Consider the following 14,968-nt stretch of genomic DNA (forward strand, 5'->3'; position numbering starts at 1 on the left):
AAGAGAGGTTGAAGATGTCTGTGAATACCCCAAGTAAGAAGTCTCACAACACCAGGTTAAAGTCCAACAGGTTTATTTGGTAGCAAAAGCCACTAGCTTTCGGAGCGCTTGCTGCTCCTTCGTCAGGTGAGTGGGATTTCAGTTCACAAACAGGGCATATAAAGACACAAACTCAATTTACAAAATAGTGGTTGGAATGCGAGTCTTTACAGGTAATCAAGTCTCAAAGGTACATACAATGTGAGTGGAGAGAGTGTTAAGCACAGGTTAAAGAGATGTGTATTGTCTCCAGACAGGACAGTTAGTGAGATTTTGCAAGCCCAGGCAAGTCGTGGGGGTTAGAGATAGTGTGACATGAACCCAAGATCCCGGTTGAGGCCATCCTCATGTGTGCGGAACTTGACTATCAGTCTCTGCTCAGCGACTCTGCGCTGTCATGTGTCGTGAAGGCCGCCTTGGAGAATGCTTACCCGAAGATCAGAGGCCGAATGCCCATGACTGCTGAAGTGTTCCCCAACAGGAAGAGAACACTCTTGCCTGGTGATTGTCGAGCAGTGTTCATTCATCCACTGTCGTAGCGTCTGCATGGTCTCCCCAATGTACCATGCCTCGGGATATCCTTTCCTGCAGCGTATCAGGTAGACAACGTTGGCCGAGTTGCAAGAGTATGTACTGTGTACCTGGTGGATGGTATTCTCACGTGAGATGATGGCATCCGTGTCGATGATCCAGCACGTCTTGCAGAGGTTGCTGCGGCAGGGTTGTGTGGTGTTGTGGTCACTGTTCACCTGAAGGCTGGGTAGTTTGCTGCGGACAATGGTCTGTTTGAGGTTGTGCGGTTGTTTGAAGGCAAGAACTGGGGGTGTGGAGATGGCCTTGGCGAGATGTTCGTCTTCATCAATGACATGTTGAAGTCTCCGGAGAAGATGTTGTAGCTTCTCCGCTCCGGGGAAGTACTGGACGACGAAGGGTACTCTGTCCTGTGTTTGTCTTCTGAGGAGGTCGGTGCGGTTTTTCGCTGTGGCGCATCGGAACTGTCGATCGATGAGTTGAGCGTAATATCCTGTTTTTATGAGGGCATCTTTCAGCGTCTTGAGGTGTCTGTTGCGATCCTCCTCATCTGAGCAGATCCTGTGTATACGGAGGGCTTGTCCATAGGGGATGGCTTCTTTAACGTGTTTAGGGTGGAAGCTGGAGAAGTGGAGCATCGTGAGGTTATCCGTGGGCTTGCGGTACAGTGAGGTGCTGAGGTGACCGTCCTTGATGGAGATGCGTGTGTCCAAGAATGCAACCGATTCCGGAGAGTAGTCCGTAGTTCCACTCACATTGTCTGTACCTTTGAGATTTGATTACCTGTCAAGGCTCGCATTCCAACCATTATTTTGTAAATTGAGTTTGTGTCTTTATATGCCCTGTTTGTGAACTGAAATCCCACTCACCTGACGAAGGAGCAGCAAGCGCTCCAAAAGCTAGTGACTTTAGCTACCAAATAAACCTGTTGAACTTTAACCTGGTGTTGTGAGACTTCTTACTGTGTTTACCCCAGTCCACCGCCGGCATCTCCACATTGTGAATATCCCCGCCAGCTGATCCATGCAGGATCTGAGTGCTCGTCCGGGTACCCCATCCGGGCCAGTCGCTTTGCATGGATTGACCTTAGAGAAGATTGCTCTGACATCTGCAATGGAGACCCCAGATACAGGTTCATCCAGGGCTTCTAGGATGGAGGGCATGCTCTCGCTGACCTCTTGCTCAAAACGGGCGTAGAATGCATTGAGCTCACTAGGGAGTGGTGCTTTGGAGCCAGCGATTTTACATGCCTTCACCTTGCAGCCTGTTATGTCTTGCAGACCTTGCCATTGTCGGCGGGGTCAGTGTGGCTCGCCTGGGACTCTAGCTTGGTCCAGTACTGTCTTTTGGCATCTGTGATGGATCTTCTTAGATCGTATCTGGCTTTCTTGTATAGGTCAGGGTCGCCAGACTTGAACGCCTCAGACCTGAGCTTCAGCAAGCAGTGGATATCCCTGTTCATCTCTGGTTTCCGGTTGGGAAACACACGGATTTGCTTCTTTGGCACACAGTCTTCTACACACTTACTAATGAAGTCAGTTACTGTAGTGGCGTACTCGTTCAGGCTGGTCACAGAGTTTTTAAATACTGACCAGTCCACTGACTCTAAGCAGCCCCGCAGGAAATCATCCGATTCCTCAGACCAACACTGCACGACTTTCTTTGTGGTGCTGTCTTTTAGATGCGACATTAAACTGTAGCCCTATCTGCTTGCTCGGGTGGATGTAAAAGATCCCACAGCACTGTAATGACTTCAACGAGACCCATGAGTTTGGGATCTCGGAGTATGAGCTCCCTGATTGAGGTCATAATTGTCTGCCCAATCAGGGAGCCTCATCTGTATATAAAAATGGGAGCGTCGGGTCCACTGGCACTCCGGATTCTGACTTTGTACCTGAAGCATTCCAGGGGTGGAATTTTTCCATCCCGTCCGCCACTGGAGTTGTAGCAGACGGGGCTGGGGTGGGGTGTGGACCATGTAAAGACTTGTTGGCCTCAACCGGGAATTTCCAGCCTCGGGGTGCGCACGGCTGGAAAATCCCGTTATTGGAGTGGAATAGAGTGTAACTGAAGGGAATTTGGAAAAGGAGTTATATCGGGCCTTTGAGGAGTTATTTCAGGCACCGTTATAAAAGCAGGGGAGTTATTTATCCAATATTTAGCCCTCAACCAACATTACAAAAACTCATCATCTAGTCATTCTCACATTGCGGTTTGGGGGTTTGCTGAGTGCAAATTTGCGACCACATTTCCTACATTAGAACAGTGACTACATTTCAGAAAGTACTTCATTGGCTGTAAAACTTTGAGGTGTCCAGTGGTCATGTAAAGTGCTGTATAAATGCAATTCTTTTTTTCCCCTGTGAAACTGAGGCAAAAAGGTTACCTCAACACTGTGCACCTGCACGAGTGCAGCTTTGCATTATGGCCTCCCGCTGCTTCTATAAAGCTCAGGACTCCCCACCATCATACACAAGCAAAACAAGAGACAGTGACTTACGTGCAGGTGCAATTTTTTGAGACGCCTTTCTCCTTCAGTTTCAATATTGGCAGTTGGCTGATTGTGCCAACAGAATTTGAAATAGGGTTACGAGGTATGGGTAAGTTGGAACTACAGAAATGCTCAAGGTTTGTTTTAGGCACAGGGCTAGATTTAAGAGTTATGCTGGACCTAGGGTTAGGATTAGATTTAGGATTAGAATTACATTTAGGATTAAAAACATAATTAAGAATAGGGTATGTCACTTGTAAAGAGAGTATACAACTTTAAACATGCTACCTACTTGCCAGGCAAACACTAAATTGTTTAATAGGTCACTAACTAAAATGCTATCATCGAAATACTTGCATTCTGAAAGATTATTTTCAGTAGATAAATTGCAAAATGCATAGTGCAGCAAACGTTCAGTTGAATTTTATTTCAGTTGATTATGCATTGCAGTCAGTAATCATGCAATAAAACTAGACATTATGCATTAATGCTATGGGATAGCAATGACGAGCACATTTACCAAAAATTGCTGGATAGTATTACAAAGTTTAAAAGCTTTATATAATACCTGGCTGCAGATTAGAAAGTCCCTGCACAGTTTTGCATTCTGTGGCATACATTCAAAAGTATATTTGCATGATTCAACATTGACAATGAAATCTAGGTTGAATAAAACTGATGATATCAACATGTTGAAAAAGCTACTGTAAGTACTTTTTTGCAATGCAAATGATGGAAACTTATTTATGATTTTGTGTCCATTATCTTGACTGGCTGAATACTGACTCTAAATAATGTTATTCACTGACAGGGTTATAGTTAGTTCTTAAACTGTTCACATACCACTGATACATCCTGACCTGTAGATATGGACCTCAGCAGTAATAAATTGCAGTGAGTGCTGCCAATGCACTCCTTCTGATATACACAGATGATATGCAATTAAAATCCCTTTTCACATTCCTATGAGGCTGTCAATCAAGAGGAAAGCCTTTTTGACAACACTCAATGAACCATACACACTAACCACTGAACAGGAACTTAAACAGTAACAGCCTTTGTTACAAGCCGGAGAAAATTCTATCTTGATTAGCTTTATTAGTAAGACATCTCTTTTTAAATGTTGACATGTGAGGCATTAAGAAAAGGTTGGAAGCTTACAATAACATTAAATTCTTTTCTCAAGTTGTATTGAATTCTCCCTGAGTTTGGATGAAGAACTGAGAATTAAACCTTTTTATTATTTCTTAATACTGCATGTTAAGTCAGCAGATCTGAATATTTTAAAGTTTAAAAAAGATGGCGATTTTAAACATATCTGTTGTTTTATACTTCAGAAAATATTACAAATTTTCAAACTCCATATTTTTGTCAATTACTGTTGAGAATTGCACAATCTGCCAAACATTGTCAATCATCTAGTTATCCTCTGCTCCTTAATAATGTCTTTGTTTCTTGATAAAGATAGCAACATTAAAGAATGTAACATTTTTCCAAATCCAGCCTAATTCCTTTGTATGATTCCGTACTCTTCCAGATTTTATCAGAGCAAAAATGGATGAATTAATCCCAAACTGGGGCCATGTTCAGGCTACGGACTTACATTGGCTGAAACAGTCCAACTGCCACAATGCAATTCTTTTGTGACCTTCAAAAATCATTAGTAAGGTGAACTGGGAGTACTGTAGTGAGTGGATGATAGTTATCTGCTTTTACATTCAGTCACTCCTGGTCTTCATTCTATACTAAATAGTAGTAATTCCCCACAACCCCCATGAAATGCTGGCAATTTCTGAGCTGTATATACTTACAGGCACCAACACCAATTGTTTCTTATGTAAAGGAACTAAAAAGTATACTTGGGAGCAATCGAATGATAGCAATTCAATCTATAGTTGATTTCCTCCTTTAGAAAAATTGGTATAGTATCAGGGATCTATTCAATTCATTTGATGCCAAGTCATTGTATGCCACTTCTTTAAAAGCACCATTTATTGAACAGAAATATGTTTAAAATGTACAATTACACAAACACAACTAACTATAATCCTGTCAGTGAATTTCATCATGTATAACAGCAGTCTATGAGGTTCAGTTTTATTATCTGTTCCATTTCATTGCAGTAGAATATGTTAGCACATTTTCAACTGAAAACCTTATAATGGAAGCATACACTATTTCTGAAAGTGTCTGAAACAAAACTCTGTTCAAAGTAGGAGCATAATCATAGATAGCAAAGCATTACATTGGTCTGACTCAGTGGCTGAACTGATCTTTTAGATCCCGTTAATGAAACAAACGTAACAATGCATCTATTATTTCATGGAATAACTTCTATTCTGTTAATTTTATCTCTATTTCTGCCCAAGTATTGAAGCATACAATCATGAAGTTTTTGCTCAACTGAATATGTCATAAATCTCATAAAGCTGGTACAGTATTCTCAAAAAGCAATTGATTCCTTGTAGGTCAAGTCTATTGCTGTTATTTCATCATCTGTAGTTTCTAACATGATTAAATGTTTTCTTTAATTTTTTACCCCTCTTCCACTGCTGAGCTCTTTCTCCAGATTGTACAGCCAGTAAGAAGGTTGTGTCGTTACTCTGAATTAGCTTGCAACGCAAATATTATCCAGTTTATTTCCTACTAGCAGCAGTTGTGTATTTTTCCAGTGAAATCTGCATTTCCCATACTGCAACAATTGTTCTCCTCTTCCACTAATGCTGACCTGAACTGAGAAAAGTGTTCACATGTACAAATTGGGAGTTTCAAACACTGACTATGATTGAAGCTCAAAGTAGCAACCACAGCTGTGTGCCATGTTTTCTACCAGAACATAAGGTAACTTCTCTTGCCTCCATAAATTAAGGTGGCATTTAATGATGCCATTATTCAAACAATATGCTCTCTTTGGTTTCTATTTGTTTACAGAAATCATGGGCTTAAATTCTGTTTTAAAGACTGCAAATCAGCTGCCACATCCTCAAAACAACAGCAACTACACTTCAGAACTAATTCACAGACTGTGATGCACTTTAGAACATTCTGAAGATGGGGCAGATATTACATAAAAATACACTCTTACTTTAGTTTAGATTCAGTCTGCGATAATTATCCAGCTACTTTATTAAACAGGTCAGAAAGTACACAACTACCATCATCAACCCAAATTAAGTACAATTAACATGATCACGCAAAATCTGGCTCCCTAGGTTTCATGTTTCTAAATGAGGTGAACACAGATGCATCTTTACTGTAGCAGTAGTGACAAGTACACACTAATGAGTGTCACATATGGAGCATGGCATAGCTGATCAAACTACTGTTTCCACTACAACACAGACTAGAAAACAGGAACTCCAACAGTGGACAACTCTGTTTTCTTGGCAAAAAGCCTGCAGGGTGCATTGTTGTGTTTGAAAACACATACTGAGAATTAAATTTTGATGTACTGTACCACATTAACTTAACAGCAATCTTTATAAATACCATTATAAATTGAAGCACAAACATTTGCGGCTGATGGATTTCCGAATTTTATTTTTATATTATAAAGGTACATTAAATACCGAACAATTTGAGATTCAGTGCTGCCATATGGTCAGAATTTTTCTGTTGTTAGTTTTTTTCCAGATTGTTCCTAGTTTGCATTTTGCATTAGCAATTCTTTCTTTTGTCAAGTTCTTTTGTCTGCACAAAATTGGCAGCAGTCCAGATTCAAAGTAGACCTATTCATTTGCTGACCATATAACCAATGCCATTCTAGTTCACATCAGCCTAGAGAGCTAAGCTCTAAAAGAGAATAAAAGACTTGCTTCACCACTGACGAATGGTGTATATATTTTTCTGTGTTAAAAAGGTAATACCATGTCTGAAACTAACAATATAACTTATAATTTCTCATTCACAAGCAAGCAGCTGCTGAAATACTCATCACATAAAAACTTCATTAACTGCCAAAGCAAACCTCACAGCAAAACTGTCACCATCATCCAAACTGTGAACTGAAAAGGTGTAAGATTTGAAAGCTGAAAATGTGTCACTTGCGCATTGATATATAGTGAAAATAATGCATGACAACAGTAGAAAGTACACATAAAAGTAAGAGTGAGAGGAATGTTGTAACAATTAAACTCAAAATATTGAGTTCCAAAAGCTTGTCTAACAACATTATTGGAATAGTAATATTTTCTTGTCTTCAAATAGATTTTTATTGCTGAAAATACAAAAAAAAAATCAGACTACAGTAGCACAACGCTTGCTTATGGCTCTGTTTTAAAATAGTTTTCTGTTTAATGTTTTATCAGGCAACATCCCCTGTTTACTTGGAATAATTTAAATAGAGCTGCATCTAAATATATAATGTTCATCTCTAACCTTCCCCAAAAATTCGCATGTGGTTTCCTTTAAAAGTTTTAATGTAACTTTGTTACTATTTACTTAACATGTTGGCAAAAAGTGAAACAAACTGGAACCATTTAGATGTGTTATTTATAAGTCTCTAAAGCATGACATGTTTGAAAATAACTGCTGTAATAAAACAATGTAATTGAGAATGAGTTAACATTAAAAAATACTTACTATGGAAATTAAAATTAGATGCTCAAACAATACTATTGGACAATAGGAATAAAAGTGAATTCTCTGAACATCCAGTGAAGTTCAGAAATAAAATTCCCTAGCATTGAACTGCATAATGAATGTTAAACTAATACTTCCTTAAAACTATGAAAGTGTTAATTTTGAAGACTAAGGTTCAAATTACTAAAAATTGAATATATAACTTTGCAAGTCTTCTTTATCTTCTTGTCCCCACTGATTACCACCATAGAAGTTGTCCTCCGTGGCATCTGTTTACTTGTGACTGTCCAATGTGATGCCAGAAATACTTAGGTTTCTGGGGTGGTAATATGTTATTTAAAACTAGATTAGTTTGTTAAGTGTTCTGAGGGTCACTTCAGGTTTGACCTCTCCTGTGTGTATCAGTCAGACAATGATGTATCATTAACGCATAGCAGCTGTATCCCAATTGATGCCATGAACATAACAGCTTTTTATAGCCATCAAGGGAGTATAGATAGGGTTCTTTCATTAACCACTAAATGTGATTATTACATTATACGACCTGTACTTTTCTAAATAGCTCATTTGTTCAAATGTTACTAGTTTCTGAAAAGTCGATACATGCAGTTACTGAATTACTCCTGCAGCATTTTCATTTATTTATTTGCTGTATTTTGCAACAAGTTAAAGGGTATTTAAAAGACTGAAAATAAATGGCTTCTTATATGGTAAAGAGCAACCGTGGGCAATTCACAATAGCTACTAATGATATATGGTTGACTGGAGAAAACTGCACCCAGCGCCATTTATCAGAAAGGTCAATTCTTACTCAGAAGACTCAAATGCTCACAAAGAAAATGATAGTTTCACTAAAACAAATCAAATAAATCACCAGCATCCTATGGAAATGAATGAACGGATATGGCAATGATTACAAAACTGATTAGGATTCACTAGAAAGATGTTGCACTGGCAAATTAACAATTATTTTCTCATAACAGGCAAGTTGATACCATTTTGAGAATTGTGCTAAGTGAAAAATAATAGGTTATGTATAACAGATAACAATTTGTGGGGCATTTGGATTGGCACCAGAACCCACTAGTACATGAAAAGGAATTTTGAGCACTCAATACCTTTCTGCGTTTTCAGAAAATAGTTCATTATAAAACAATTTATTAATTTTATCCATTTTTCATTGATACAAATGAAGGCTCAGATGTTGTTGCAGATAATTACAAGAGAAAGGAAACTTGAGAATGAATTACAAGGCTGTAATCCAGTCATGGGTGCAGTTGACATTATAAACCAAGAAGTATTCTATAAATGTAATCTTAAACACTGAGGCTGGACTAGCCTCAAAGTTAACTACACCTGTTACTTTCACTTTTACAAAACATTGAAAATGCTCACATATATTAATAATTGCGGTCTTTTTTAACATAAAATGTTCTATTTCAACTGCTAAACATTTTACAAAATGAAGCTTCATTTAATTTTGCGTATCATTTTGCATGAGAAGATACAGGAAAAAGCCTAAAGGTGAATGTGTATTAATCTAAAAGAGGGAAAATATATTACGCATATGGACATTATATTCAACTATACATTGTAAACAAAAAAACCTAAGACACTTCTTTTTGCTTATCTGTGGCTGACTTACTTGTTTTAGCAATGTTAATGGCACCAAAAATAAAACAGTGCACCTGTCCGTGATGCACGATGCTACTCACAAAAGGATAATGATGCTTTGTTGTGTCACACTGAAGTAGTAACTTTTTGGTTTTCCAGTTTTTCAGAATCTGAATTTTCTATGCATATCAGAATCGTAATTTTAATTTGTTACAGGTGAACTCGAACAAGCTCACTATTTCCAGAGATAATATTGATTATAAAATGAAAATAAAAATTGAATTGACAAGAATTTCAAAAAGAGATGTTCTTTAAAGGAAATTGATGTTATTAGATATGATGCTAACATTTGTGGTGGGTTAATCTCATCTGTATTTAAACATATTGATTATTGTCTCATTGTTTAACATTAATTAGATAGTATGCCACCCTACTTTAATGTGTACTATCATACAAAATTACACACTGATGTTTAAATAATTGCTGCATATGTAATTTTAGTCTTGGGAATAGTGATAAATACATTTGATTTCTTTGCTGCCACTTCATCAAACACACCATGCGTACACTTAACTAGAGATCTCAGTTCATGCCTCATACTCAGTTCTTATAAGGTCCTCTGTGTTTGTCCTGTAGCCTGACCCACATACAACAGCATACCATCCATTTTTGTCTGTTTACACAAGAGATACCTCACACATTTGCCATAAGCAGCCTTGTTCCAACTTCTACCCAGTACTCGTACTCTTGCACATCGGGCACTTTACAAACAGTAGGTTTGATACAGCTTAAAACTAATTTGAACTATGCAGCACCATGCCAACGGGAGTAAAGTAGCCCCATAATAATTGATTCATCTTAATTGTACTCTGCCCTTCATGCTTAAATACCGCATGCACTAAAAACTCAGTCAACTGGATCTAAAGGACATTTCTTAAAAGTTCATTCACTTTGTTATGTAGTAGGCACTGGTAGTCAGATCACTAGTTAGAAACATTTAGCGGGCTATTACTATATTTGCAATTAGCAAATGTGAAAACAAAATAGTTACTGAGAAAGCTGAAGTCCTTCGCCCGGAGGTTTTAAAATGTTAGAAGGCAACTATTAGCCTATCAACTGACACAGATGTAAACATGATCGCAACCTGTTCAGTCCCAATTTCTGACACAATGAAAGGAAATGAGTCGGAACTAGTTTATTGAGATCAATGCAGTTTTACTGCCACGCCACTCAGTCCTGTGAGTAAAAGTGAGAGAAAGCTGCAAAAAGCTACTGTCTGTCCATCGATCTGCCCTAACATCCCGGCCTCAATGTTCACTTACAATGCAATACGATGCGCTTCGAAACTCATCGGTACCACCTTATTGTACCCAGCCAAAAAGAGCCAAGTGGCTGCACAAACACTGTTCTCCCTCTCTCACACACAGGCTTGCATTACGCCAGAACTCCAGGAACATTCAAACAGACACACGTGTAATCATACATGCTTTAGAGAAAACTAAAGTAAATCACCTTATTGCTATAGTATGGATCTAAGCAGGGTGAAGGTCCCAGGCAGGGAGTATCTGTGGAGATGTTAGCTGGAGGAGCAGTCTGTAGATAAAACCTCACGTCCATTTCAGTTAAATTTGCAGTGAACACATTCAGCAGCTCCCCTTTTTTTTCTGGTTTGTTGGTGAGAGCAGAAAGAAAGAGAGAGAGAGAAGAAACAGGAGAGGGAGGAGAGACACCTTCCCTGTCTCACATCCGTTTGTGGTCTACAGTAAGAGAACTCTCCAAAAAAAAAGCAGTTTTGTTAGCAGCCTGTAGTTTTCTGAGTCCAAAATAAACAGCTTTGCAGTCCAGTAACACTTGAAGAGGAAAAAAATAAAGATCAACTCAGTAAGGAAAGCGTTTCTCTTTTTCTTCACGAGAATTTCCCGACTTTACCCCCCCCCACCCCCCTTCCCCTTTACAAGAGGAGGATGTGTAGTTTTGTCAACCTTCGGCAGCCGGTGAGCTTCGCTGTGACACAGCGAGGAGAGCACAAGAACAAGCACCAGCTCCCCACACAAAGAGAGGGGCTCCAGCCGCACCAGCACACAATGCCAGCCAGAGGGGGCTCTCACAGGCTACAGCCACCCCCTTCCCCCAGCACCACCTCCCCCCCCCCCTTACGCCCAGTAGCACTCAGCCCTCAGCTAACTCACACAAAGCCTTACATTATCCTGCCTAACAAATGGTTTGTTTTGATGTGCAGAAAATGAACCATTAGACAACATGCCAGCACAATCATTCTGGGCATTATTAACACATCTCAACACGCCCCTCCCCCTTTCCCCCTTGCCGACACCCAACTAAAGTAACTCATACCACAACCAGCAATATTCCATCTCCCCTTACCCACATTCTTGTGAAAAGCTTGGGGCGTGATGTGCTGGGAGCAATTCCCCTTAAACCCCATTTCGTTATTCATAGAAAACCTACAGTGCAGAAGGGGGCCATTTGGCCCATTGAGCCTCCACCAACAACAACCAGGCCCTATCCCCGTATCCCCCACGTATTTAAAATCCCGCTAGTCCCCCAACATTAAGGGACAATTTATCATGGCCAATCAACCTAACCCGAACATCCTTGGACTGTAGAAGGAAACCGCAGCACCCGGAGGAAAGCCACACAGACACGGGGAGAATATGTTCATTCACAAGACTACTGTTTCATGTTGTTCAAACAAGTTAAATTTGATTTTATTTTTCTGTTTTCTGATGAAGGATCATTGACTTGAACTGTTAACACGGTTTCTCCCTCTACAGATGCTGCCAGAGCACTGGAGTGTTTCCAACATTTTCTGTTCTTATTTCTGATTTCCAACCTCTGCAGTATTTTGCTTAATTTTTATCACGCCAGATTGTAGAACGCTTACTGGTGTTTTTGGGATTGCAGTCCATGATTCTTATCAATTTCTTATTGGGACCGTTGTTTGATGGTCATTTAATAGGTCAAATTCCCATTTTTATTGCTTGGAATTTCAAGATGCTCCCTTGATTTTACTGGTATTCTGGGAATCACAGTCAATTTTCAATGAAAACTACAAATCTTGCTTATTCTCAATTCTTTCACACAGTTCAAGAGCTGGAAATAACACAAAAGTGCGAACAACATTTTTGATTATGTTTCTTAGCAGTTTACGTTGCAGATATGAATGTGATTAGAGGTGATGCTTCCTTCAGTTAAAATGGAATTTGTTAAGAGATGCACTCAACCCAATCCAGAGTATCCTTCACCATCCTGCAACCTTCAGGACAGCCAATGTTACACAATATTGGCCCTGAAATTTGTAAAGCTCAACATTGCAAATTATTTTTAATTTAAATAAGAGGAAGTAAACTTTATAATGATCTTTGCCCAAGGTAAGGTATCAACCTTGCTCAGTGCAGTCAGACATCTGTGTTTTACAGGCCTCCCTCACCCAAGAGGCTTGAACTTATAACTTCTTCTAAAGGCAGGTCCTACCCACAGCACCACAGCCTCCACCACAAGTAGTGTAGGAAAGAAGGTCCCAAATCCACCCTAATCAGAAGAGGGATTGAATGCCATGATGTTGGCACCAACCTGATCTATTAGCCAACCAGCCAACTGATCCACCCAGCCCCCTAAAAAGTCTGAGTTACTGTGGCAACATACATTTTTACTATGGATAATGATGCTAGAGGCTGCAATTTCTTCCCATAGCACAGCTAACCTGGAATCTCTCCCACTCTTACCACCTGCATTTGGCATATGTTGGAAGAATTTACAGGTTGATACACAATCTGTTTTGGCTGCATTATGAATGCATCTTCCTTGACCATCAAGTCCTGGGGAGGGACTTGGACCTGGAACTTCTAGTTTCAGGACAATGCCAATTGAACCACAAGATGTCCTGAGTGCATTATCTGGGCCGATATTTCAGTGGAGTATTGAGGGATGGTTGTTCTATCAACAAAGAACAAGGAACAAAGAAGAATACAGCACAGGAACAGGCCCTTCGGCCCTCCAAGCCCGCGCCGCTCCCTGGTCCAAACGAGACCATTCTTTTATTTCCCTCCATTCCCACTCCGTTCATGTGGCTATCTAGATAAGTCTTAAACGTTCCCAGTGTGCCCGCCTCCACCACTGCCTGGCAGTGCATTCCAGGCCCCCACCACCGTCTGTGTAAAATATGTCCTTCTGACATCCGTGTTAAACCTCCTCCCCTTCACCTTGAACCTATGACCCCTCGTGAACGTCACCACCGACCTTGGAAAAAGCTTCCCACCGTTCACCCTATCTATGCCTTTCATAATTTTATACACCTCTATTAGGTCTCCCCTCATCCTCCGTCTTTCCAGTGAGAACAACCCCAGTTTACCCAATCTCTCCTCATAACTAAGCCCCTCCATACCAGGCAACATCCTGGTAAACCTCCTCTGCACTCTCTCTAAAGCCTCCACATCCTTCTGGTCGTGTGGCGACCAGAACTGGACGCAGTATTCCAAATGCGGCCGAACCAACGTTCTATACATCTGCAACATCAGACCCCAACTTTTATACTCTATGCCCCATCCTATAAAGGCAAGCATGCCATATGCCTTCTTCACCACCTTCTCCACCTGTGACGTCACCTTCAAGGATCTGTGGACTTGCACACCCAGGTCCCTCTGCGTATCTACACCCTTTATGGTTCTGCCATTTATCGTATAGCTCCCCCCTACATTAGCTCTACCAAAATGCATCACTTCGCATTTATCTGGATTGAACTCCATCTGCCATTTCTTTGCCCAAATTTCCAGTCTATCGATATCCATCTGTACCTTCTGACAATGTTCCTCACTATCTGCAAGTCCAGCCAATTTCGTGTCGTCTGCAAACTTACTGATCACCCCAGTTACACCTTCTTTCAGGTCGCTTATATAAATCACAAACAGCAGAGGTCCCAATACAGAGCCCTGCGGAACACCACTAGTCACAGGCCTCCAGCCGGAAAAAGACCCTTCCACTACCACCCTCTGTCTTCTGTGACCAAGCCAGTTCTCCACCCATCTCGCCACCTCCCCCTTTATCCCATGAAATCCAACCTTTTGCACCAACCTACCATGAGGTCAATTATGCTATCCTTCCAATGCTTCATTAAATTGAGACCCTTTCTGTCCTCTCAATCATGAACATCAAAGATCACATGACACAGGTTAAAGAAGAGGAGAGCATTCCTGGTGCCCTGCACAACTGTCATCCCTCAGCCAAAACCACCAAATTAAATTGATTAGTCATTTAGCACAACTTCAGGTCGTGAATTTAGGTCATGGATGTAGCCCAATGCATCATGCAAACCAGCCTCCCATCCATTGACTCTGTCTACACTTCCCACTGCCTCGGCAAAGCAGCCAGCATAATTAAGGACCCCATGCACCCCGGACATTCTCTCTTCCACGTTGTCCCATCGGGAAAAAGATACAAAAGTCTGAGGTCATGTACCAACTGACTCAAGAACAGCTTCTTCTCTGCTGCTGTCAGACTTTTGAATGGACTTACCTTGCATTAAATTGATCTTTCTCTACACCCTAGCTATGACTGTAACACTACATTCTGCCCTCTCTCATTTCCTTCTCTATGAACGGTATGCTTTGTCTGTATAGCGCGCAAGAAACAATACTTTTCGCTGTATGTTAATACATGTGACAATAATAAATCAAATCAAATCAATGCTGTTTGTGT

The 14,968-nt window shown here is 40.4% G+C and overlaps 1 protein-coding gene across 4 annotated transcripts in view; it reads right to left on the reverse strand.

Annotated features, from left to right (window-relative positions):
• Positions 1 to 11,267, reverse strand: part of tox (thymocyte selection-associated high mobility group box) — a 255,159-nt gene extending 243,892 nt beyond the window's left edge. For 2 of the 4 annotated variants that reach the window (XM_078217082.1, XM_078217081.1), the window contains exon 1: positions 10,769 to 11,267. In XM_078217082.1, the coding sequence (XP_078073208.1) occupies positions 10,769 to 10,873 (105 nt within the window). In that variant the 5' untranslated portion in view covers positions 10,874 to 11,267. The remainder of the gene's footprint in view (positions 1 to 10,768) is intronic. The other 2 variants (XM_078217079.1, XM_078217080.1) reach the window with 2 other exon arrangements.
• Positions 11,268 to 14,968: the final 3,701 nt, after the last annotated feature.

The sequence above is a fragment of the Mustelus asterias genome, chromosome 7, assembly GCF_964213995.1.
Source record: "Mustelus asterias chromosome 7, sMusAst1.hap1.1, whole genome shotgun sequence".
Classification (NCBI taxonomy): domain Eukaryota; kingdom Metazoa; phylum Chordata; class Chondrichthyes; order Carcharhiniformes; family Triakidae; genus Mustelus; species Mustelus asterias.